The 24,686-nt window shown below is 45.2% G+C and overlaps 4 protein-coding genes across 7 annotated transcripts; 3 read left to right on the top strand and 1 right to left on the bottom strand.

The window, feature by feature from the left end:
• The first annotated feature begins 1,835 nt into the window (after positions 1-1,835).
• Positions 1,836-4,911, top strand: LOC120664358 (thioredoxin-like 2, chloroplastic). The gene is made up of 4 exons (XM_039943540.1): positions 1,836-2,235; positions 2,932-3,117; positions 4,027-4,191; positions 4,491-4,911. The coding sequence occupies exons 1-4, from the start codon at positions 2,044-2,046 to the stop codon at positions 4,626-4,628; spliced, it is 681 nt and encodes a 226-aa protein (XP_039799474.1). The 5' UTR covers positions 1,836-2,043; the 3' UTR covers positions 4,629-4,911.
• A 1,323-nt stretch (positions 4,912-6,234) lies between these two features.
• LOC120667362 (putative transcription factor bHLH041) lies at positions 6,235-8,079 on the bottom strand. The gene is made up of 3 exons (XM_039947451.1): positions 7,574-8,079; positions 7,102-7,461; positions 6,235-6,673 (listed from the first exon to the last, which is right to left on the bottom strand). The coding sequence occupies exons 1-3, from the start codon at positions 8,066-8,068 to the stop codon at positions 6,587-6,589; spliced, it is 942 nt and encodes a 313-aa protein (XP_039803385.1). The 5' UTR covers positions 8,069-8,079; the 3' UTR covers positions 6,235-6,586.
• Positions 8,080-12,146: 4,067 nt separating this feature from the next.
• On the top strand, positions 12,147-17,655 carry LOC120664357 (probable beta-1,3-galactosyltransferase 12). Its single transcript, XM_039943539.1, has 7 exons — positions 12,147-12,672; positions 14,949-15,098; positions 15,200-15,282; positions 15,354-15,453; positions 16,070-16,183; positions 16,635-16,774; positions 17,013-17,655. Exons 1-7 carry the CDS (start codon positions 12,230-12,232, stop codon positions 17,108-17,110), a joined length of 1,128 nt encoding a protein of 375 aa, XP_039799473.1. The 5' UTR covers positions 12,147-12,229; the 3' UTR covers positions 17,111-17,655.
• Positions 17,656-22,614: 4,959 nt separating this feature from the next.
• On the top strand, positions 22,615-24,060 carry LOC120664356. 4 transcript variants are annotated; one of them, XR_005670847.1, is made up of 5 exons: positions 22,623-22,799; positions 22,910-22,994; positions 23,138-23,320; positions 23,466-23,664; positions 23,935-24,060. XR_005670847.1 is itself a non-coding variant. In XM_039943537.1 (4 exons), exons 1-4 carry the CDS (start codon positions 22,751-22,753, stop codon positions 23,586-23,588), a joined length of 435 nt encoding a protein of 144 aa, XP_039799471.1. In that variant the 5' UTR covers positions 22,615-22,750; the 3' UTR covers positions 23,589-23,855. The 4 variants fall into 4 exon arrangements, 2 of the variants coding, with proteins under 2 accessions (XP_039799471.1, XP_039799472.1); XM_039943537.1 differs by lacking the exon at positions 23,935-24,060 and having other exon boundaries at positions 22,615-22,799; positions 22,910-22,999; positions 23,476-23,855; XM_039943538.1 differs by lacking the exon at positions 23,935-24,060 and having other exon boundaries at positions 22,620-22,799; positions 22,910-22,999; positions 23,466-23,855.
• The last annotated feature ends 626 nt before the right edge of the window (positions 24,061-24,686 follow it).

The following is a 24,686-nucleotide window of genomic DNA, read 5'->3' as shown; positions in this document are numbered from 1 at the left end:
TGTCAGTCAACCAGCTAGCAGTACTGTTCTCTCATACTAATTCAGCACCAGCTACCAGCTAGTCAGCAGTATTGTTCTCTCATAATAAATCAGCACCAGCCACCAGCCACAGCCAAACGAACATAGCGAGCAGCTGTCGTGGTGTCGAGGCCAATCATTTCCGCTGGACCAAGCCATTGTCTGCAATTGTTTGAAACCAGAAATCTAAAACTGATTCCAAACCTAACCAATCCACTGCTACCCCCAAACCAGACTAGTCCATGAGTCTTTCCAACCTATCCCATCCAAACAATGTAGGCCTAAATAAAAAACTGAACTAGAAAACCCAGTTTTACACCAAACCATTACCAGGTTGATATACAGCTGCCGCACTTGCAATATGTTAGATTGTGCCTTTTTTTTTGGCGAGTGTGATGAGCAGCACAGAGGATGACCGAAATCCATGGTAACTATGAAAAAATGTGACTTTAATTACTCTTGATTTCATGGGAGCTGGTGTTCATGAATAGAGTGAACCAACCTTAAAGCTATTTGATGATACGCTCCCTAGTCCATCTGTTCCTAAAAAAAAAATCAGTGCAGGTGTATCTTAACCAGATCCTGATTCCTAAACAGCAGGGATATAAATACCGGGATTCTCAAAGGTGAACACCTCAGAGTATCGCCCATTCAGATGATCTCTTAAAGGTAGGAAAGTTAGGTGACAGTACACGATGTAACGTGGTCACTTATCATGTAAGTCTCCATGGTGAAAGTTGGTTTAATCTGAAGGGGGAAAGGACATGGATAGATGCATGGCACAATGTCATTCAATTAGAAAATGCTCTGTTTCTTCCTTCTCTGATAGCTTCTAGTGGCAAAAGCATGCAATGACTATTGAAACTCCGATTTGGGGAAGGCCTCAAGGCTTCAATTCGTTAGATCAGAACCTGGTTGTGCTGTGTTTTATTGTAGTTTTCCATGAAATCCTGGTTTTGGGGTCTTCGTCCCAGCCTGGGGACTGGACACAAGGAAGCATTTTTGTGGTTTAATGGTGATGAACAGATTGTGAGTTGGCTTGTTCTGATGAAAATCTCCCCAGATTCTTCTTCAGCTTGTAGATTCTTCTGAATAGTTAGTTGCCCACAACCAGTCAAATAAAATGACTAGATCAAGCATCGTCTTCAGTGAAAATCCACCATTTCCTCACACCTGAAGAAACTGAATTCGTGGGAGAACCCACTGGTCTCGTGCTCGTTTCATCTGTTGCTGCGTTGAAGCTGAATTTTTTTTATAAGATATATTTGCTCGCAACACGCAACGTCTGTGTTTGAACAGCTGCGAAGCTTTTCCTTGTCCTATGTTGGTGCTCCATACTGTTACATAACTGAGGTGGTCATTGCATATTTTAAGCAGAGAAGTTTCGCGACATGATGAGTCTTGGCCTCTTGGGATGGTTTTGGAATTGTGTTTGTCCTCTGAACCGTAAGAAGAGGAAGTTACCGTTAAGATAGAACCTTGCTGCTAGCATAATAGAACAACTTGCGTTAGTACAAAGACATTTATAAATTTAAACTAGCATAAGTCTGATGCAACCCGCTGACTTTTTGAAATATAGAGAAATCAATTGGTGACGTCACTTTTCACAAATATGACATTCTCACCCAACTTTGCCTTGCCTTTCACTTGATCTCAAAAACGAAACTTCAATTCAGCAATAATCTTAGCAAAGTCAGTTCCTGTTTATAGGAGTAGAAGTTCAAAAATTGTCAAGTTCTCGAACAGCAGAGATACTAATGCAGCCGCTGGGCCCACCCACCAGTGAGAGCCAGCAGGACCCTCTCTCGTGTAGTGCACATCATTTCCGCTGCCCAAATCTCCCCATCCACGGCGACGCCATCCGCCCGCCAGGCCGCCCCATCTCCACCACACCCTCACAGCCCCCGACGAAGCAGCGGAGCGCGGCACAGGCCGGCCAGCGCTGCCGCCTCACCAGTAGCTTCCGCCTCCCCGCGCGCTGATGCCCCCCCGGCGCCGGCGGTCTAGCGGGGACGCCACCCACCGATGGCCGACGCGCTCCTCCTCCCGCGCCGCTTCCTCGCCCCGTCCCCCTCAGCCTCCGCCTCCGCCTCGTCGTCGTCCGCCTCCTCGTCCGCGCCGTCTCGCTGGGCGCTCTCGTCGCCAGGCTCGCCGCGGCGGGCGCGCCTGGCGGCCGCTCGCCCGCACCCGCGCCCTCGTCGGCTCGCTCGCCACAAGGTGCGCGCCCTCTTATCCGAGCAGGAACTGGCTTGGTTGCCTGCCGGCCCGCGGAGATGTGGCGCTCCTTAGGGTTTCTCGGCGGTTTTTCCTCGTGCTGTGGTTGGGGCCGACCTCCTGTGCTGACGGTGCGGAGGGCGGACGCTTCGTTTTACGATTTTTTGGTGGGTTGGGGGGACTCGTGGTCGCTGAAATGCTTTGGACTGTACACGCATCGACTTCGGTTTAGCTTGTGATGCTACGCCGTTTAGATGAACGAGTAAAATCCTAGGTGAATTTCACGGTTTGTCCTGTCCCCTTAAGGTTGTGATGCTCATTAGGAACTTGTTTATAAGGTAAATTCACTGAATTGTCGAATTACACCTGCTTGTTGAGTCGTTGAATTGGATTTGGGAGTACTTGTGTTTAATTCTGAACTTACTGTCGTTCTGAGGCCATTACATCTGAAAAGGAAATGCATAGTTCCTGTCCAAAGTTCTAAGTTGTTGGGCAAGATGTGTGTGGTATTCAATTGTTTGAATTGTCGATTGCGCTTTATTTTAGTTAAATTATGCTAGTCTTGATTGGTTGAACTTGTGTGTGTTTTTAAGAAAGGCTTGCACCCTGTATTTAGTCAAGAGCAAGGGACGTCGTTACTTGGGTTATGCTGCAGGGTGTCTGCAGTGTTTGATGGTTTTGTTGTGTTGGCTGTTCCAGGTTCATTCGGCAGACCCAGAGAGCGGTGAGCAACCAAAATGGTGGGAGAAAAATGCTGGACCAAACATGATTGACATCCACTCCACAGTGGAGTTCTTGGATGCACTGAGAGATGCTGGAGACAGGCTTGTCATTGTCGAGTTCTATGGAACCTGGTGTGGTTCATGCCGAGCACTCTTTCCAAGGGTAATGTTGTGAATATAACTACTGGATGTTTGATTTGTCCTGCCTGAAGTGCGTCTTGTTCCTATGTGTTTGAAGATTGTCTTTAGGCTAATATTAAATAACACGATCCTCGTTTCTGGACTGTTTGGACTATAACATAGAGTAATGGAACTCATTGGTTTCCCATTGTTTGTAGAATGTGATCTCAGGAGTTTCCATGGTTGCATGAAGGTATCAGAGTCTTCTTAGAATGAAAGGAGCATAGGTATTTACATGTAGGTCATGTGACAGTCAAGTTGGTTTTCTTTTTCCAACACTGAACATTGGATAGGCCCTCAAGTTTTCCAACACTGAACATTGAAAAATTCACTGGAACTGAAAGATATTTAAGACCTTTTGTCTTCGCTACAATCCCTACTTTGAGCACAGTATCATTGGTCATCTAAGTAACCTACCTAGGTGTGCTGTGGATTTGTGTCCATGCAACTGGTTTGACCTTTCCATTGACCCCTATATGCTCTGGCTATCAACTTGTCAGCATCTAGCTACTTTCTGCTCCACAATTCTGGTCTTTTTATGGCTGTAACTATGAGCTGATTAAGATACCTTAGGAGTTTGGACGATTACTCACAAATCCTTTTTAGTTTCAACTAAGTTGGGGGAACTCCAAATTCTCCACAACTCCATTCTCATATCAACCCTGTCAGACCCATCTACTAGTACCACATCGTTGACAAGGAGCATACACCAAGCAATGGCCACTTCCAGTGTTTGATCATGCTGAATATCTTGAATGTTTTTCTTTACCTACTTGTTATTCTGACAGTGTACATTCATTTACAATGCCATCTGATAATCTTGAAGTACTGTAACTTGTTTTTGTACTTCATGAAATATGTTCTAAATTTGATTCTCTTTTAATGACTCCAGCTTTGCCGGACAGCTTTGGAGAATCCTGACATATTGTTTCTTAAAGTAAATTTTGACGAAAGCAAACCAATGTGCAAACGACTGAATGTCAAAGTCCTTCCTTTCTTCCATCTTTATCGTGGAGCTGATGGGCTACTGGAGGCTTTCTCCTGTTCCTTGGCTAAGGTATGAACGCCGCACTTGTTGATGCATGATATTGTTAGAGATAAGATGTCTCTTTACACATTTCCATGCCTTTTATCAATGTCACTTTGCTGTTTTGGAAGAGTCATGTTTTGCAATTTAGTAGATATACTATTTTATTTTATTTTTCGTTTATTTCATTCCTTCCATATGTTTCCATCTCAAAACTGTGCAAGAAGATGAACTACACTTTTTCCTTTTGCAACAGTTTGGCTGGAAATCATTCTGATTGTATTACTTGTGTGCAGCATGTTTACACCTAACTCCATTTGCAATTGCAGTTTCAGAAGCTGAAGGATGCCATTGCAATACACAACACGGCCCGTTGCAGCATTGGTCCACCTGTCGGAGTTGGGGATGTTGATTTACTGGATAGTGCGAGCCCACAGGAGAAACCCGCAGAAGCTAGCCCACGGTAGATTCTACAAGATTAGCTTGCCAACATCCATCGCTTCTCCACCATCCTGCTCATTTCCACCCCCACTCTAGATCTTACTGTAATCAGCTCAGGAGAATCTTCGGTGTCCCCGGTTAACAAATCGGGTGTTGTATGGATTATTGTTTCACATTCTTGAATGGGGAAATGTGTATTATAGCGTGTGGAATTTTCCTTTTGTTGGACAGAAGAACCATAGAGTTGTACATCATTTTCGAGCAAAGTGCCACGAAGAATTAAGGGCCATTGTGGACCGTTTCGTGTAACCAAGTCATTGTTTTTGGCCAAAGACAAGCAGCAATTGCTTGCGTGAAGTGAAGGTAATATCTGCCTAACACCAGCTTGAGTTTTTTTAATTTCTTCATCAGAAACTGAGTTCGCATAGCTATAGTAATAATCTATATCTTCTGACCCTTATTCTCAGGACCTATTTTGTTACCAGTGTTTGGGAACAAAATTACTGGATCCGAAATCTGTTAAAGAAGCAGGTACATAAAAAAGCATCGGAGGGTTACAGACTAGGAGTAGACGGTATGCGCGTATGAAAAGGGCAGAGTTTAGAAAACTGTTTTTTCTAAACAGTGTGATTTACTTTCTGCAGAACAGGCGCATAATGCCAGGATGTACCTTGGACAGTTGCATTATAATTGTATAAACAAACCCGGCCGCATCATTTGAGCTGGTGCATCGTTTGGTCCAATGGTCTCGCTGTCCGTTGAACATTAGCCATGAATCCCAGTGACTTCTCCGTGGAATCTGCTGATCCCGTTAGGCATGCAGGGTCATTATGCACTCTCATACCGGAGGAGCAATTTTTATGCTGAGGTTAAAAGAAATCCCCTTGCTTGCCTACACGCCAAAGCATAGAAGTGATTCTGACCCATCTTGGCCCGCTTTCACATGGGTTATGGTACGGGTTACAGTACCTGGTGTAAGAGTGAGGTAGAGATTCTGGTCTTCTTCATATCTGGGGACGTCATACCTGTAGGTTGAGTTTTTGATTATCAACTCTCATGAGACGGGGTTAATTGTCACCATTGAACTATAGTTTCAAATATAGTTAGATTTTTGTACTGAGCTTGGCATCTTCCTCATATTTGATAGTGATGTCGGGAAAGATGGCATGCCGGTCAGAGAGAAACATAGAATCTCAAGTGATCATCTTTCATCATTGCTGCTCTGTACTTAGATTTTCAAACTCTTCAGACAGCTCAGTGGCGTCTACTAGTAAGCATTGGCGTTAGGTCTTGTTTGGTTCCAAGACTTTTTTCATAAGTCCCTATCACATCAAAAGAAATTTTACTATTTTATAGTATTAAATAAAATCTGTTTATAAATGTTTTTTGACAGTTGAGTGCTAATTCGCGAGACGAATCTAATGAGGCTAATTAATTCATAATTTGCTACAGTGATGCTACAGTAACCATCCGCTAATCATAGGTTAATATACCTCATTAGATTCGTCTCACAATTTAGTCCCAGAGTTCTGCAGTTAGTTTTATAATTAATATTTATTTAATACTTCTAAATACTAAAAAGTTCCAGGGACTTAAAAAAAGTCCCTGGAACCAAACAAGGCCGTCTTCATCTTCACAGACAAGATCTTTTTCAGTTTTGTTTACATGCATGCATAGTTCTTTTACATGTTCATTTTTTTTCTCACAGGTTTCTTCTGTGAAGTAGCTGTGTGCTATTACAAGAACAGTCTCATCAGGATACCAATCAAAATTTAACATCATCACAATGCTTTTTCTTCGTTCCTCCATTGAACTCCACATTCAGCTCAAGAATCAATACTAGCAACTCAGTCTCCTTGAATATGTCCATATGTTGGACATTTTGGTTGATTGCAATCACTGCTTGGTCATTTTGCTTATTTGGTCTTCTTAAAACCAACAAAAGCCAATTGGGTACCAATTTCAACCGAAGGATCAGAGAAGCTTAGGCTGTCTCTATCTTTGACTGCATCACACCCTTGACACTCTTGATAACAGATTCTTTCAGGAAATTATCATCGCATCCGCTAGTCTGCAGTTTTAAGTATGAAATTATGAGGTCGTTTTATTAGATTCTATCTAGGAAAGAAAAAAAAAACTTTTCCACCATCTATGTTCATCAACCAAGGGTATACATCATATGAGGATGGAAAATAGTCATATACCTTTTCACATTATCCTAATCAAATGGTGAGGATTGATCTCCATATAGAATCCCAGTCGTGTGATGTATCATTATATTTGAAAAATTCGTGCTAATTGCAAATTCTAAAATAACGTATTAACATTTTGTTGTATAGTTAGAGTTGCAACGTCCAAAGATGTTAAATTAACTCAAAAGCATGTACAAATGTACTATATTGTCCGGGTGTAAAAATAATTTATTCATAAATCATGCCTAATAACTATATTTATATCTTCATTTCATTGATAAATCATGCATGACGAGTATATTGATACCTTCATTTGTAATGCTAAGGTTGTGGCTCTGCTGCCCGTGTCCATGGTCGCCAACCTGACGTCCCCTAGCTCCTTGAGGCACTCGAGTATACCAAGTACAGCATCCATGGCATCATACCCTGACCTCACCACAATCTTCAGGTGAAATTCCTGAGATGTTTCCTCTGCTGCTGCTGCTCTATTGATATCTACTTCAATATCAATCTGTTCATCGGAAACATCATCTCGATCACCTCCATCGTCGCATTGGTGCTGCATCAATTCTTCTAGCGTTCTGTTCCTCTCCTCTAGCTCAGACAATCTAGACTTGAGAGTGTTCACATAGTCCCTTGCTCTGATCAGTATGGATGCCTTATCTTTCTGCCATGACAGAAGAAGAAGAAGAAGAAGAAGAAGAAGAAACAAACATGGTCAGTTGATGCACGAGAAAGATCAAAGATGTGATGAACCGAATGCTTAATAGAGAGAGTACCTTGGGCGCAGGGGGTAGCACTGTCTTGAGAGCCTTGAAGCTGTCGTTGAGCTTCTCCCGCCGCTTGCGCTCCGACAAAACGTGCTGCAGCTGGTTGCCGCAGCTGCTCCCGGCGGTGGACGGCGCCACCGCCATCTCCATCTGGTAGCGCTGCCACTGGGCAAGCCTGACCATGTGCATCCGTGCCAAGGCTGACATGGCCGCCTTGATCGCCCTCTGCCCGCCGGCGCCGGAGCCTGGCTTGGGCTTCTTCTTCGTGCCGAGGTGGCGGCTGTACGGCATGAACGCGCCGCGAGCATGGCCGTTCCTGCGCTGATCCCGTCCATAAAGTCCTTCTTGGCACGCAATAAGTTCTTCCAGATTCGGGATCGTGTCGAGGTTGCTGCTTCCCAGCACGAGAGACGAGGTCTCGTCGGGAATTGCAGAGGAGGCCGCAGGGAACGTCGACGACTGCGACGAGGGGAGCTCTGAGTGCCCATCATCCTCCATGTCCATCAGCCGGTAGATCTGCGCTCACCGTGCAATCCATTGCAGTCATGAGCATTTATTACTATATTTTAGGGGTTAGTACTAGATTGATGATTAAGATCGCGTCTTAATCTCAAGTAGCTAGTACAAAGCTAGCAAATATATAAAATATATTAGCGTGATCATTGCCTGGTGAAGCTGTTCGTCCATGATCGGCAGGTCGTGCTCCTGCTGCAGCGCCGAGCCGCGGCTGCGCTCACTGCAGAACGAAGCAGGATAATCACCGCTCAAAGAAAAGAAGATGTAAACAAGACCCAAGATATAGATAGCTTGTGCCAGCGTTGGAACCTAGCTGCGCCCTCGCCGATTCCGCCGCTCTGAAACGGCGACCAGATGCTGCAGCCGTCCATGACGAGCTCGATCGCCGGCCGGCAAACGCCGCCTTGCTTCCTGGGCGGATAGCCGGAGCCGGATGTGAGAATACAAGTGAGCACCACTGAGCAGGCGCAGCTGTGTTCGCGCACAGAAAAAAAAAGGCGCGGCTATATATAGGCGGCGCGGAAGCTAGCGCTGCTGGCGTGGCGCCGCCGGGGGCGGTCCGCGCGCGCAGCGCAGGCTACGTGGAAGCTTCAGGCCGGTGAACTGGATCGGCCGATACGTAGGCTAGCCAAAGGGTGTTGCGTCCTGCTGCGTGCGCTGCTCCTGTTCACACACGCAGCCCGGCAGCCGGGCGCGCGGTCTACTTGGGCGGCTGCTACGGCTAGCTCCCGATCGCGTTTTGACCCGGCGCCGGCGCCGACGCCGACGCTGTTTCCTTGCGCTGCGCCTGCGCTAGCCGCCGGCCAGTACGGGCCGGGACACTAGGATGGCTACGGGGCGGCGACGAAGATTACAGGCGACAATCCCGGCCGTGCGTGTTTGATGTGCGACTACTCGCGCGGCCGCGCCCGAGTCAGCAAATCAACTCAGACCGCCAAGCTCAACACTGTTCAGAATTCAGATGGTCCAAGCCGTGCGAGGACACATATGCCCAGCTAGTCAGGATGCAACCAAAACACCATTGCCGAATGAATCATCAGGCTCTGCGGTTGCCAAATCGGGATAGGCCCTCCCCTTTCATCCGATGACTTCCGCTCCGCTCCGCTTGAATTTCCTGCAGCAACTTGTCCTCCCCTCTCCCCCCAGCTGGCCCCAGCTTTTTAGCACACACGTGAGAAGAGGTAGCCGAAAGCCGACGGATATTTACACCAAGCCGGATATTTTGGGTATTGGGCTAGCGGCTTGACCCACTAAAATCAGCATGTTTAGAGGATATTTACACCAATTCGGATATTTTCTATCAAAAATGTTTGCAACCGCACCAAATCGTCCAGCTGATAAAGGAAGAGGTTAGCTTGAGGAGGGTGGCATGCGGCATGCCAACCTAGTAAGGGCAGTCCTAATGCAGACTCCACTCATAGAGTCTAAGCCTCAAAGACTCCATCACAATAAACTATACTTTCTAATGCAAAGTGTGTTACTTTGGTTTATATGGCCCACTTGTCTCTCTCATATTCATTTTTGATTTGCGTGAAGACTTGGAGTCTAAATAAGACTTGGAGTCTTGATTTTTCTCCCTCTCTCTTCCATAAATATACTGCCACATCAGCAAAACACAATAAATAGGAGGCTTAGACTCCATGGTATAGTCTGGATTGGGACTGCCCTAATGGTGCGAGAACCGCATCATATCCGTACCAAATTGTTTATTGTTATACTAACCAATCAAACCACACCGTACTAAATTGCGTGTCTCAAAAACTGAACCAAACCAATATGTTGGTATTTTAAAACCAAAACCAAACCAAACCAAACCAAACCATATAAGGTCTGCGAGGTTGCTGCATTAGATATGATGAATGCCTCTAAGCAGCTGACCACATCACTGGGTGAGCTTCGACAGGGAGGCGATGCAGCACCCGTGGGAAGGAGATCTAATGGCTAGTGACTAGGGATCGCGAAAAGAAACGAACCATACCGATCCAAATCAATCCAGACCAAACTATTTGTTTGGAATCCTAAAATCAATTCAGACCAAACCATACGTGTGCAGAACCCACTTGCCCCCATCCAATCAAAACCCAGAGGCAAAACCAAACCACTCGACCCAGTTAGGATCCAAACCACTAGCAGCTTTAGTGGCATGTGGTACACCCACGGTGTTCTAACTTAGTTCCCATGTTTAGAGGAGTTTTAAAGCTTCTATGTAATATTAACTGCTCTTGAACTGAACTTGCTGCTTCCTTCTTAAATGCATTGGCTCCTGTCGAATTTTTAAAAAGAAAAATCGGCACCCTAAGGCAAGGCAGCTAGAGTTTGGAATAGCTTGTTGAAAAACAGTGGGTGTGTCATGTGTCTACTGTTGGACGAGTTTTTTCCTTTTTTTATGGCACAGTTGGACGAGTTGGGACTTGGAACTTGAAAGTGAACTACCCCTTCGTCCTAAAATAAGTGTAGCTTGGGCATGAAAATTAAGAAGAGCTAAAAAAAGTAGAGAGTGTATATGAAATGAGGAGTACACCCCCTTATTTTCGAACAGAGGGAGTACACTAGATGGAATTGAAATTCGGGGGTGTCGATCGCCTCCCCCGACTCCGGTGGCCTCCACCGCCGCTGCCGCTAACCACTCTTGTTGTGCCCCCCGTCAACCGCCGGCGCCGCCGCCTTCTCCTCACCCCTGCCGCCAATCACCGCCCATCAGAGGTCCTACCCCGCCCGACCGGCGGCACTCTCGTACCGTCTCGCCCTCCGCCTACCGAACCGCCGCCGATCCAGCTCCGTCCTCTAGGTCTGGTGCCCATGGAGCTCGTCTCGCCCTCCGCCTACCGAACCGCCGCCGATCCAGCTCCGTCCTCTAGGTCTGGTGCCCATGGAGCTCGTGCCCACCCCAGTAACCCGGAACCCTACATCTCCCGCCACCAGCTTGGCCGCCGGCGGCCCCTCCGCCCACCTTCCACGCCTTCTCGACCATCCCTCCCCCTCCTCCCTCGCATAGCTCGTCGATTGCCGTCCCTCCCCTCTGGTTCGAGGTAGAAGATGAATAGGTGTGGGATCTACGACGCGTCGGCACCTACTCTCGCGCGCGCAATAAGTAGACGTCGTGCCAGGATTCCGGCCCCTGGCACCACACTGTCCGCAAACTGGGCTTCACTTTGTTTGTGAGAGAAAACTGTGGGCTGGCCCATAACGGGACAAAATTTTCTAGCGGGACATCTACCAATCTAACAAAAAAAATAAAAACCATGATCTTTCAAAACAAAAAACATGATGAGCCTGAAATCGTTTCCATCCCGTTTTCATATTTTGCATCCCATTTTTCGAGCGTGTTAAGTGTAGCAAATGATGCGAGCAAAATTTGTCCCGCGTACACGTGTTACGTGTCTTCGAAAGTAAAGTTGATTAATAGTACAGTCTAAACTTCTAAGGGGTATTTGGATCCCAATGCTAATATCTAAGATACTAAAATTTAGCACTAGACTATTCAAATTATCAAATATCAGTGCTAATGGAGTGAGCTAAAATTTAGCCACGACTAAAAAAAAACTTAAGCATTAGTAGGTGCTAAAATTTAGCACTCAACTTTAGCCAATCCAAATGGATCCTAAATCGATAAGAGGGTGTTTAGTTAGTGAAAATTTTTGGATCAAAGGTCACATCGATTGTTTGACTAGATGTCGGGAGGGCTTTTCGGGCACTAATTAAAAAACTAATTTCAGAACTCACTTGGAAACCACGAGACAATCTTTTGAGGCCTTTGACCGCGTCATTAGCACATGTGGGTTACTATAGCACTTATGGCTAATCATGCACTAATTAGGCTTAAAAGATTCGTCTCGTCATGTACATCCAAACTGTGTAATTAGTTTTGTTATTTAATTACATTTAGTGCTTCATACATGTGTTTAAAGGGGAGGTGAAAATTTTTGGGTGAAAATTTTTGGGAACTAAACGGCCCCTAAGTGACCCTTTCAAAGTGAGAATTTTCTTTCGGAAACCCGGATTTAAAACTTGTGCACCGATTCCTAATGTGACAGTAGAAATGAAAGCTTAAACCCAAAGCAAGGCCGCTCGGACAGTCAGATCAGATCAAACCAACTCTACCTCCTCTGCTTCCGACCGGCGACCCCTCCCACTCGCTCCGCCGTAGCAATGCCGCTCCACCACCCCAAGCACCGCCACCACGACGACAACCTCCTTCCCTACCGCCGCTCCGACGACGAGGCCAAGCCGCGCCGCCCCTACACACCCACTTTCCCCTCCTCCTCCTCCCCCGGCTCCGCCAGCCGCCTCCTTGTCCTCTTCGCCGCGGCCTGCCTCATCCTCGCCGCCGCCTCCTTCGCCTTCGCCGTCTCCGCCAGCCGCAGCCGCCCGCCCCCGCCGCGGCCGCCTCCCGCGGCCGCCTTCCGCTGCGGCCGCGCCGAGGACTCGCTCCGGTCCTTCCTAGCGTCCTCCTCGCCTGGCCGCAACTACTCCGCCGCCGACAGGGACAAGGTGCTCGCCGTCGTGGGCGTCTACACGGAGCACGGATCCGCCGCGCGCCGCGCCGCGCTGCGGGCCACCTGGTTCCCGCCTAACCCCGAAGGCATCGTAAGGTTCCGCACACTCCCATAAGCTGGCTACCTTATCCATTCGTGCTGCTTGGATCTGGGTAGATTCTAAATCTATGTCGATGCTGCCCGTCCTATGCTTGTACTAGAAGCCTGTAGCTGCGTTTGCGTGTCGAGCTGATACCACGATGGGATCTGTTAAAACATTACTTGTGGGCTTGCTGTTGCTTGCATTTCTCCTCTGCAGGTTTCTAGTAGCTTAGATCGCTGCTGTGTCTTTCCAATTGTGAATGCTCACTCTTTGGAACCTTGAAAAGGATGATTCTATGATTGTAGCTGTTGCAAACTAGGGCATGTACTTTCAGTAGGGAAATGCAGGGTGAGTCTTACTAATTAGGGATATTTGGTAGCTGTCACTACTGAGCATAATTAGACATATTGTGGGTTGTGAATGATTGCTAACATGACCTCCACCGCAGGCAGTTATGTCATTCTATCAAACATAGCAGAAATGACAACTTCAAATAGCAATAAAAATTTGGTTCCATATATGACACTCATAAATTATATTCCCGTATCATGTATCATGAATGCCACCAGAAAGTGTACATCAAGACTCAGTTACTGAAGTAGATTTGATATCTCTATTGGACCGCTGAGCAAATGATCATTTCTCACTCAAAGCAGATCATACATGGAAATTTCCTTTTTCTTTAGTTGAAAAGGTATAGTGGAAGCTTGGTGGCTTGTTTATAGGGAAGATATGCTTGCAACTTGTTTCTTTGGGAGCTTTAAGTGGTGAAATCGGCCAAGAGAAAAGGATGATAAAAACTTTTTACTGTGCCGATTGTAGGACGATTACTTGGCACAGATTTTTACATTTTGCAGTCTAGTGTCGACACAGTAAGCAGAAATGCAATCCACTGTTTGAGACTTTGCAATGTAGACACAAAAAGGCAAGGTGACTCACTACAAAGCTAGTAATGTACACAAGTTACAGGGTTGTTTTAGTTGCTGAGGACTATGAGACTGTCTCTGGAGGTGCGGATATGGAACTAAATGAATTGGCACCTTGGAATTTTATAATGTTCTCGATTTTATGTTTTTGCCTTTTGGTTTAGAATTAACATTTTTATCGTTTGTGTACAAGTTGCATTCAGGTGCATCCTGTGTTTCTTGCACAATATAGTACATACATAACGAAGTGTTATGTTACAGTATATGCTTTTCAATGCAGAAGCAGAGAGGGTTCTGGGATGAGAAATAAAATTAGAATTTATGATAAACTGTACTTGAAATACAATGAACGAACATTACCAGAATATTGTATTCTATACATCACTTTTACAAGAACTAGACTAGGATGTTGGTGTGCAAATTTCTGCTCATAAAAGAAACATTGTGATTAGGTCTCAGTATGTCCTCGTTTAATGCTCTCTCCTAAATCTATTTGGACCTCTTTCATATGCGACCACTTTTATACTGTTGAAGTGGGGCAGAGTTCCTTACAACTATTCTTTTCAGTTAAAAGTTTTATATCTAGTTTGACGTATCTTGAAACTGAGACTACCCAGTGATCTAGAAACTGGGGATTGGAGATCCAAACTAAGTAAACTGGTGTAATGTATTCTACATCAACTTTCTGTATATAGTTTCTCCTCTTTTTGTAAGGTGCGCACGCACCCAAGCTTCAAATCTTTTAATCTTCGATGAAACTTGGTCTTTGAATTTGTCGGTTATACTATACAAATTTTGATATCATTGGATTCATATTAAAGTAGTTTCATACCATGTTAAATTATGGTCATGGACATTGTAATATATGAGATATCAATGGTCAAAGTATGGAGTTGGAGACTGCATGGGTCAAACTGCGGCTTACATTTTGAGGAGTACTCGTATTTGATTATACACCTGTGCATAACTGTCAGTGACTTGAATCCTCCTTTCAAATACAAAAAAGAAAAAAAACAATTTTAGCTGGACATCTATATCCTGTGTTTTCTTTTTTATTTCCTTGTTTTTCTTTTCAAATCAGATGCCCGAATCCAACTTGGGTTTTGGACTTGTGCCCATGTGCAAGTTTTTATTTCGGCGTTGCCAAATCAGACACTCATATCTGAGTCAGATTCCGACACCGTTCTTGTGCCCATGTAATGCTGCAAAGATCTATAACACAACCCTGTTGACCCTCTGCTGTCTCTTGTTCAGGCCATTCATTGGCTATATGGTCTAATTTATACTATATCAACTTTTAAGATGCCAGTAACATGTTGAACCTTGTTTGGGCTTACGTTGCTCTTTTCCTCTTGTTGTTGCAGTTTGGAACATGGAACTGGGTTAACTTTTAGGTTTGTGGCTGTACAGCCCAAAGACAAACAAAAAATGGAAGATCTTCAGAAAGAGGCGGACATGCATCATGACTTCTTATTTATTGATGCTGATGAGGATACAAAGCCGCCACAGAAGATGTAACATGTCTAAGCTTTGACCATTATATTTGTACAATTTTATCTATAAACTTAAATGTGATTAATGTCATCTATCCTAATTTTCATTACCCATGTGACAGGTTAGCATTTTTCAAAGCAGCTTATCATATGTTTGACGCAGAATTCTATGTCAAAGCCAATGATGATATCTATCTGCGTCCAGGTAAAGTCAGAGGTTATGTTTTACAGTTTCTTAAATCCATTATATGACTCCTTTTCATACTTCTGAGACAGATAGACTTGCTGCTCTTCTTGCAAAAGAAAGACCTGAGCACCGGACTTACGTTGGTTGCATGAAGAAAGGACCAGTTGTCAATGATCCAAATATGAAATGGTCAGTTCAAATTCTGAGACATGTTTCTTCTAAATTTCATTAAGATACATCTCTTTACAAATGAAATCGTCATTTCAAATTCTGGGACATATGTTGCTTTAATTCACATACATCTCTTTTCGTGCATGCAACTGTTATGAAATGCTGAATTTGCTATTGCCAAATTATGACCCTGTTTGGTATGGATTCGAGCGGCTCCGGCTCCCTCTGACGCCTCACTGTACATCACTGTAGAGACACTGTTCATAAAAAACGTTTTTCTCTCCCCTCTCCCCTCTCACTGACACAACCAGAGCAGCCGGAGTCAGTTTTTCTGGCTCCTACAGCTCTGGCTCCTGTGTGCTACCATTGGCACTACAGTGCCGGAGCCGGAGCCAGCGAGAGCCCGGCCAAAGAGGCCCTATATATCCATGGCATGTACTGATACCATCTTGGCCATGAAGTCTTTGACGACCCTGTTCAGTGATCCATGGCATGCAACTTTTTGTCTATAGTTGAAGTCCTTTTGTATTCTGTATACTTGGTTGTTGGCTTAGAACTTCAATCCATCAGTAGCCCTTTTGAAATTGTACCTTTATGTTGTTTCTTGATGCGAGAGCTTCTGTCTAAATTGCAGGTATGAGAGTTCATGGGAGTTGTTAGGTAATGAGTATTTTGTGCACGCATCTGGTTCACTATATGCTCTTTCTTCTGAGGTGGTCGAAGCTGTAGCTACTGCAAAGAGTGAAAGGTTCGTCAGTTTATAGTTTGTTGGCCTTTCTTTTCAACCAAAATATGGGAGATCATTATCTACATATTGTGTGCATCCAAGAAATTCAATGTCGATAATTTTTATGCATGAAGTGCACTTAGACAATGCAAAGTTACAGCTGATATTTTATTTGTTGCATGTGTTCTTGAAATAATTCGATTGATCTTTCGTTTCTCGTGAAACATGAAGTGCATTCACCTGGGTTTTGTTTATCCAAGAAACATTTAGTGTGCATGTAAGTTTAAGATCTGACCTGATTTTACATACTTTACAATAGTAGTATAGTTGCTATATTGTTATGAGCACCAAATGAACTGTAGGATCATGACAATATTAACTTGTCCCATCATTTTTTTTGCTTATTACCACTTTTCTTGCTTTTTCTTTCTTGTAATTTCCAAATAGTCATTATCCCCTTTGTGCTATCCAGCTTAAGGATGTTTGATTATGAAGATGTTACTGTTGGTGCATGGATGCTTGCCATGAATGTAAAGCATGAAGACAACCGTGCAATGTGTGATCCAACATGCACTCCCAGCTCCATTGCTGTGTGGGATAAGAAATGTTCAGGTATATCTGCATGAACAATCGATCTGTCTCAGAATCTTAGTGGTACTCATACACTATGTTAATTTTTCTGTCAAATCATACTATTTCTAGTAACTGCAAATGCCTTTGTACGCTGGCCATATCATTTATGCATAGGACTATTGCTATGAAATAATTAACCTGATGCTATCTCTTTTGGATAAAGCACATGCATAGAAATTTCAACAAATGTTAATAGGTCTTCATTGTTCCGTTCCAGGTTCCTGTAACATAACTGAAAAAATAAAGCAACTTCACAACACCACTTTGTGCTCAAAAAGCCCAACATTGCCGCCTGAGGTCGAGGAGGAAGAGTAGGATTGTATGGATTTCTGGCCCTTGAAACCTCAAAGGGGGCGCTTATCTGTGGTGCTGAAAGCTGGCCAATCAGAACAATCAGATTCTATTGTTCCGATTAGGGGCATTGTTCCGACAGCAATCTTCCCGCACCTTGTCGCCGGAGAGCTCATGAAGAAAGCATATATAGAATCACACAACACCGTAGTATTATGAGTTTATACCCCCTGATTGAGCAGTGCAAACAACAAATGATGGATGTAGGTTCAGTTATGTACTTTTCAGCTTCCACCAATTGTTGGGGAGCATTTCTCCCGTCTTATGACAGTGAGGGAGCGGACTGCAGGCTGACATCAATTTCGTGTTCATTGATTGATGTCTATATGGGCACGCATGCCTCTGCGATTCCCATTCTGCGCGTTACTAATGCGCGGCTAATATCACTTTGATTCCTGATATGATATATATACTCTGTTGCACCATCCTGGATCCCATTTCTTTAATTTTTTATAAAAGAAGAGTTGATGCTGATGGTGTGCCAGGATCATCACTCTTTTACCCTTGTATTTTGCTGTACTTGCCTGTCACTGCAACTGAAACGAATGTTTATATGTGTATTCTTTCTATTTCTCACATCAGCGGCGTGTAGGTATATATGATTGTTTGATTTGCTGCAACCGTTGCAACTTGACGTGCATTTTGGTTACTAGACCTCCAATTTGCTGTGCTAGCATGGTCTGGTGCCCCTCTTGCGTTTGCGTCTGTCATATCCTACTGTTACGTGTCAACTTGAACGGCCCAACAACCGGTGATCACCCTGGTGCTGCATTCTCTGCCCGTGATCACTTGGACCTGCCTGAAGCGCGCTTTTTTCATTTTTATATTTAAAAAAAATTCAAAAATATATGCCGAATAGGGAAATTTTCAAAAATGGGTGCCTGTCGACAGGGTGACTGTCGCCCATCCAGTTGGCGACAGGACCAAAATGTAAAAAAATACATTTAGGTACTGGTGCCCAGGGCACATTAAACAGTGAACTTATAAAATCGATATAAAATTATAGAAAAATAAAAAAAATACAAACTCAATTGTTCTGAATTCTATGAAATAATATCTACAACTTTTGTTACATAAAGTTTTTCATTTGATCAATGTATCTAAATCAAGAAAAATAGTTCTGGTACCTAGAAAAATCTGAAATAATTCATTTGGTCTAGTTGTGCTTATCTAAATTTACCAAACTTTTTTTATAGCTTTTAGGAAATAAAATAATAGTACTGTAAAAGTTATGGCTTCTAATACTCAGTATAGCAGCATGGATAAATAACTCATTTAAACTAGACATATTGCAAGATCTAAATTAAAAACTTATTCTAGAAATGTTTTCTGGGCCTACCAATTTTTTACAAGCCTATGCTCACCATATGCAGCACTCTGGCCAAAGATGACATGCATCCAAAGGATGGATCTTGAGATTTAAATAAAAGTGCATTAAATTGGTATTTAAAATAGAGCAAGATACATTGATCAAATGAAAAACTTTATGTAAAAAAAGTTGTAGATCTTGTTTTATAGAATCCATAACAGTTGAATTTGTATTTTTCTTATTTTTCTACGATTTTATATTAATTTTACAAGTTCACTGTTTAATGCGTCCTAGGCGCCAGGACCTAAATGTATTTTTTTTACATTCAGGTCCTGTCGCCAACTGTTTGGGCGACAGGGTGCCTGTCGCCCATTACAGACACATATTTTTGAAAATTTTCCTATTCGACATATATTTTTGAAATTTTGTTTTTTTAATATAAAAATGAAAAAAGCGCGACTGAAGCTTCCTGACGAATCTATCCGAGACCATGGAGTTGAAAAGGCCTTGAGCTGCAGAAGTAGTAGCTGCTCCCCCCCCCCCCCCCCCCCCCCCCCCCCTCTTTTTTGACTCGGAAGTAAGTAGCTATTGTACCTGGCACCGACGAGGTAGGATAGGAGACGAAAGGGAGAGGGGAGGGAGCATCTTTGTTATCGTGAGACAAATCGGGTGCCCCCGCCGAAGCCGTGGGCCGCACGCGGTGTTTGGGGCGTGGTCCACGGCTGCGAGAGTGAGACAAGGCCATGGCCAGCAGCCAGGCTCACCTGCGGCGGCGGTCAGCGTCAGTCCCCCGGACTCCGGCGGAGCTCGGATAGATTTGCTGGGATTTCGGAGGAGAATATGGGCCGCCAGCCACATGACATGGAATGGTTGCGCGCCCAAGGAAGGAGTGAAGAGTCGTGGCGAGCAGCCGGGCGTGGCCGTATAACTCCAGCGGCACGGCAGGCACAGTGGACGGGCCGGGCACACCCTGGGTGGGCGCCCCTTCCTGGCGGAGTCAACGCGCGCGTGAGTGGACTTGGATAGTGAGCCATAGGGCGAGGCAGAGGGGCGAGGCGACGGGCCGCCGTGCGTCGCGCGAGATCTGTCGGCTGTCGCCTGTCGGTGACGGTGGTGTCGGTGCGCGCGGCGCCCACAGGTGCAGGACCAACCACCGCCCGCGCCCGACCGGTCGGTCCATACGCCCCGGCTGGAGTAGCTAGGAGCGCAAGCAAAAGCAAGCGCGTCGGCCGTGGTGGTGGTGCCGTGCGCACGCACGTACAGGGCGAACGAACGAACGCGGATCCATATCCATCCATCATCCGCCGCGCCCCCAACCAACACCACCCGACGCGCGGCGTACGGGTACGGTGCCGCCTCCGCCGGAGCTCCAGCGGCCAGGGCCGCCGTGCTAGCTAACCAATGAGCGCACCGATCCGCCGCCGCGTGGGCCGGCCGTTTCGGGTCAGTAGGAGTACACCTGGACCTTGTACGCGCGTGGTGTGGTGTGCTTTATTTGATTTCGGCGCACCGTGAGCATATTGTCGTTGTTGCTGCCGGACCTATCGGAGTCGGCTGGCCATCATCATCAGGTGATGAGCACCGTGCCTTTTCCCGGCAAGCGCGTGACCGCGCGCGTACACAACACCATCGATGTGGCGCATGCCGGTGCACATCATCCTCCCGCGCGTCCACCGCAGTTCGGGTGGCGCGTCGTTTTCAGGCCGATCCATCTTTGTTCTTTTCTTTGGTAACGATCGATGTTATTAAGAGGAAACGAGAATCGCTCAAAGTACTGGATGATTGGTGCATTAATTAAAGTTGGTTTTCGTCGTGTGGTAGTAGTCAATAATAATAGGGCCCTGGATATCAAGCCAGCTCGGCTAGTTACAGCTCCGCTCATTGTAGCTCAACTTGTAATCACACTGGCTCGGTTCGGCTCGTTATACAAACGAACCGGCGGACTAGCTCGGCTCGGCTCGGCTCGTTCAAAAGATTGAGCTAGCTCGTTTGGCTCGCGAGTCAAATCATAAAAACACAGTATAGGAAGATTATAAAAGCAAGTGAGTAACAAACACAATGTACTTATAATTTTAACAATGAAGAATATAATCCATCCATTGATTGATCCACAATTCCACAAAAATTTTATCCAGCTAGCCCACCGCAACCATGACGATGAGTCCACGATAGTCATACTCGTATAGTTTACACATCTTCATCCATACAGAATTTAAGAACAAAACAAAATAAATGAGCAACAACTTGAGTGCCATATAATTTCAGCTGAGCCAATTTCCATTGCTGACTTAGAGAATTAACTTGGCTCGTTATGGCTCGTGAATAGCTTGCGTGTCAGCTCGAGCTAGCTCATTATAAATGAGCTGGTTTATTATAAAATAAGTTGAGTTCGAGTTGAGACATTAACAGCGAGTTACGAGTTTTTCGCACAGCCTTAGTCAATAACCAATATTGATGAAGGCTTGAAGCTTACCTACCTTGTGCGACACGTGAGGTACCTACCTCTCTACTAGCTAAAACATTAGCCCTACTTCCAAAAAAAAACTCTAGCTAAAACAATGTGCTGGCTGTTTTTTTTTTTTGAAGGTAACACACTGCACGGTCTTCTTCTTTGGAGACCAGGTGCGGGACGGGGGCTCGAACCCCCGCCGGCTCAGCTCCTCCCTTGGAGCGTTCACCACTGGGCTACAAGCCCATCCGCACAATGTGCTGGCTGTTGCCTGCAATCCGAATTATTGCCACTCAATAATTTTATCTGGCAAGGAGTATTCCACGCCATGAGACTCGTACAGTAAATTAAATTGCATTTTGTCAGTACCTCTTGGCTCTGGAAATGGTGCATGGTTTTTTCCTGGTGATCTAACACCAGTGCTCTTTGCATTGTTTTATATAAATAGCAAAATATACTACTGCACGTAGTTGTGCTAGTTATGCTGTCGGTGGTAGTTGAAGTGCACAGATATTATAATCGTGCCTGAGTATATACATTTTTTTAGAACTGGGTGTGTTGGGTAAATTATATAAAGGCAGGTCGCGATCAGTATTCCTCTACAATGGGGAGTTGTATATAGTATTTATTTGATTTTGACGCACTCACAAATTTGTACTTGGGCGGAATATATGTGCTGTGCTGCACTTTTACCGGCGGGTGCCAAACTGTCGTCGCCTCCAGATTCTTCTTCGTCTTCTTCCAACAAAATAAAGCACGCGCAAACCCCAGGCATTCATGTGGAACCGAAGACGGAAGATGCATGCATGGATCAGCCAGCATGCCATGGAGCTCGGTCTCATGATGATTGGGATGATTCTGCTCCGTCGATCCGTCCCCGTGCCAGGTACAAGGGACAAGGGGGCGCAGCATGATGGAGTAGTAGTATATGCGGTAAGCACATGCACACGCATACTCGGCATTTTCCACCCCGCGAATAATAGCTGGCGCACATGCTGTATGCAGTGGTTATGTGTTTCTTAATTTATCAGCCACCGAAACTTAACTGTTAACTGCCACATGATCATCAGCCAGCGATTTTTCAGCATATACTTCTAGCATTAGAGAAATGTTTCTTTTTTTTTAGGCTTTCGCATGGCCCGGGTCTCCGGGAGGTCTCCATGGCCCATTGGCCACAGGTGCGTGAGCTCGCCGGCCCGCGTTGGATTCCCATCGGGAGTGACCCGGGTGTCGCACCGGGAATAGTGTTCCCATGGATACTGTAGCATGTGTGCGTAAGGTGTGTGCGTGCGTGGTGGCGTGCGTGCTGTAGTATGACGTGTTCCGAGATTACTCGGACAGTCTTATCTGCATTGAGTCCGGTCAGTGTGGACGTCCAAAATTTTACATGACTCCGCAATGGTTTGGATGCTTTCAAAAAAAATACTGCACTGCTGCTCGTCTGCTCCAATCCCATAATGTAACGCCCCCACTCCTGGTACGTACGGCCTACATACTGTTGTGAGCTGTTTGGTTGGTTCCGTTGGGAGTGTGGTTTTTCCACCCCTGCTGGCCTGGGCCGGCAACTTCTCGACCGTAGATGTCGCTTTAACATCCGCGCCCCCGATCCGCCGCCCAAACTGGTCCCACCACTTCCAGGCGGCCCACCAAAATACCGTTCCGTGTTTGTTTCGCCAGGCAAGCGCGGAATTGAAGAGCGAGGCACAACTCTGGGCATTTTTTTGGGACCCACTACTAGCATTGGATTCCTTTGGCGCCTTTGACCGCTTCTTGCTTCACGAGCTCAGCAATAGAGGCTGCCTCACTGTCTTAGATCCGTTTTCCAGGAGCTTGGTGAGAAACTACAATGGCGGATGCTAGCGAGGAAGAAAGCAGCCATCCCGTAGATGGTACAGGTAATTTCTTGTTGGTACCTTAGATCCATATTTTTTGCTCCCCATTCTCCTTCATCTGTGGTTATTGCCCGTCCTCAAAACCTGACCTCAATCTTGCCTTGAACTTCCAGACCCAGCAAGTGGTTCCGTTTTGGTTGAAGAGGCTGCCGTTCTAAACTGCTACCCATTCTTGCTGCGGTCGCACTTCAACCAGCAGTTGGGTAGACAAATTGGTTTTTGTTTCATACGATTCGGTTATGTAAATAATAGGTTTTAGGTTAATATGTTCTGCATCAAACCTCTTTGTTGTGACATTTGGTTTGCTATTTTCATTTGTCTCTTTGTCACGAGCAAATCAGGTGGAGGTTTGACATTCCAGGGACTGGTAATGAGGGCCACCAATGGAGTTTTGAACTGTCATTCTGGTAAAATTAGTGGAAAAACCGTTCCTAGGCATGTTCAACCTGAGCAAATCTGGGTTCATGCAGTAGTTCAGCAAAATTCAGAAACTTCACCAAAGGACCATGACAAACAAGAGAAAGGTATATCTTCTTCTTTTTGGTATGCAATTTTCCGATTCACTTCTACAGTAAGCTCATTTGATACATTTATTACATTAGTGCTTTATGTTTCTGACAAGATGTTACCTGGCGCTTACAATGTGTTCATTACCTGAATATTCTTAAGCACCGGGCAGGTTTTGCCAAATTCAGACCAAATTGCATCAAGAGAAATGGAACTAAGTTGAACCAGATCGTTGTGACTACTTGTCTGGCAATCAAGATGGATCAGAGCGAATGCCCTCAATAAATAAACAGGAAAGGAATCGTTCTGGCAACATCACAATGATTGGTTCAGAAGTCGTAGGTCAGAAATGGCCTAATGGGTATGATACTGCTGTTTCCTTTGCTCTAGGCCATTATTAGAGAATGGTTCTGCTATTTGTTTTTAGTTAGGCAATAATTTTGGAGGCCACAACAACTTTTTGCCAATCAGGATGGTTGAAGTTAACTGCAACATGATAACTAAATGCTATACATATGTCTGTTTCAACACGTAATTAGTTTTTTTTATATATATTGGTTCCTATATTACGGTATATTAGCAACTGTATTTTGTTGGAAACATGTGTGTTGAATACCTGAACATTCACAAGGGCCGGAGATGGAGACACAAGTCCAGTGCCAATACATTCAAGAGATGGTGGCCAGGTTGAACCAGAGCCGTGTGTCACCTTGTCTGGCAAGCTGGATGGTTCAGACCACATTTCATCAAAAATTCAAAAAGGGGGGGGGGGGGTGAACGGACCCCACTGTTTTTCATTAAGAGGAAGCAACACGGCTTCTCCCGGCCACGGAAAAACCCCCGAACCTTGGCCCATGCCCGAGAGGGCCAAGCCTTTCGGCGAGCACAGCGAGGGGATTTTTTTTTACCCACGAGGCGGAAATTCGTCCCACCTGGGATTCGAACTCGCGACCTCGTGGGGGCGACGCTACTGAGCCGGGCTAACCAGTTGGGCCGCCCGACCGTTCACTTCATCAAAAATTCAGACAGAAGGGAATGTGTATGTGTCTCGGAACATCACCACGATTTGTGATCAAGTTGTAGCTCCGCCATGGCCTAAGGGGTATGGTCCTTCTTTCTGTATTTGCTCTGTCCTTAATTAGTTGAATGCACAAATTCTGGTGGGATCAAAGTAGAAATAGCTAAGCAGGAAATTAAAAGGGTCTGTGTTGTTTTGCGGGCAGCAATACTGAAATGTGAAAACATTGATCGTGTTATATACTGACCAACTTAAAATACTGTATTTTCCTCTATAAGTGAAAACATTAACGGAAGGTGATTATGATGCTGAAACCTTTGAGATAGCAACAAAGCACCTGAACCGCGCTTTCCTTGAGATAGCTG

Source organism: Panicum virgatum, chromosome 3N (genome assembly GCF_016808335.1).
Source record: "Panicum virgatum strain AP13 chromosome 3N, P.virgatum_v5, whole genome shotgun sequence".
Lineage (NCBI taxonomy): Eukaryota > Viridiplantae > Streptophyta > Magnoliopsida > Poales > Poaceae > Panicum > Panicum virgatum.
This window is presented reverse-complemented; position numbering and strand designations above follow the sequence as displayed.

Bases quoted from the DNA above. Each gene is read 5' to 3' on its own strand.
- LOC120664356 (XM_039943537.1), top strand. From the start codon at position 22,751: ATGGCGGATGCTAGCGAGGAAGAAAGCAGCCATCCCGTAGATGGTACA. The intron at 23,000-23,137 runs GTAGACAAATTG...CGAGCAAATCAG, and splicing joins GCACTTCAACCAGCAGTTGG to GTGGAGGTTTGACATTCCAG. The intron at 23,321-23,475 runs GTATATCTTCTT...AGCACCGGGCAG, and splicing joins CCATGACAAACAAGAGAAAG to GTTTTGCCAAATTCAGACCA.
- LOC120667362 (XM_039947451.1), bottom strand. From the start codon at position 8,068: ATGGACATGGAGGATGATGGGCACTCAGAGCTCCCCTCGTCGCAGTCG. The intron at 7,462-7,573 runs GTACTCTCTCTA...CTGTCATGGCAG, and splicing joins TGCTACCCCCTGCGCCCAAG to AAAGATAAGGCATCCATACT. The intron at 6,674-7,101 runs GTATCAATATAC...TTAAAACTGCAG, and splicing joins CCTTAGCATTACAAATGAAG to ACTAGCGGATGCGATGATAA.
- LOC120664357 (XM_039943539.1), top strand. From the start codon at position 12,230: ATGCCGCTCCACCACCCCAAGCACCGCCACCACGACGACAACCTCCTT. The intron at 12,673-14,948 runs GTTCCGCACACT...TTGTTGTTGCAG, and splicing joins AACCCCGAAGGCATCGTAAG to TTTGGAACATGGAACTGGGT. The intron at 16,184-16,634 runs GTTCGTCAGTTT...TGTGCTATCCAG, and splicing joins GCTACTGCAAAGAGTGAAAG to CTTAAGGATGTTTGATTATG.
- LOC120664358 (XM_039943540.1), top strand. From the start codon at position 2,044: ATGGCCGACGCGCTCCTCCTCCCGCGCCGCTTCCTCGCCCCGTCCCCC. The intron at 2,236-2,931 runs GTGCGCGCCCTC...TGGCTGTTCCAG, and splicing joins GTCGGCTCGCTCGCCACAAG to GTTCATTCGGCAGACCCAGA. The intron at 3,118-4,026 runs GTAATGTTGTGA...TAATGACTCCAG, and splicing joins GCCGAGCACTCTTTCCAAGG to CTTTGCCGGACAGCTTTGGA.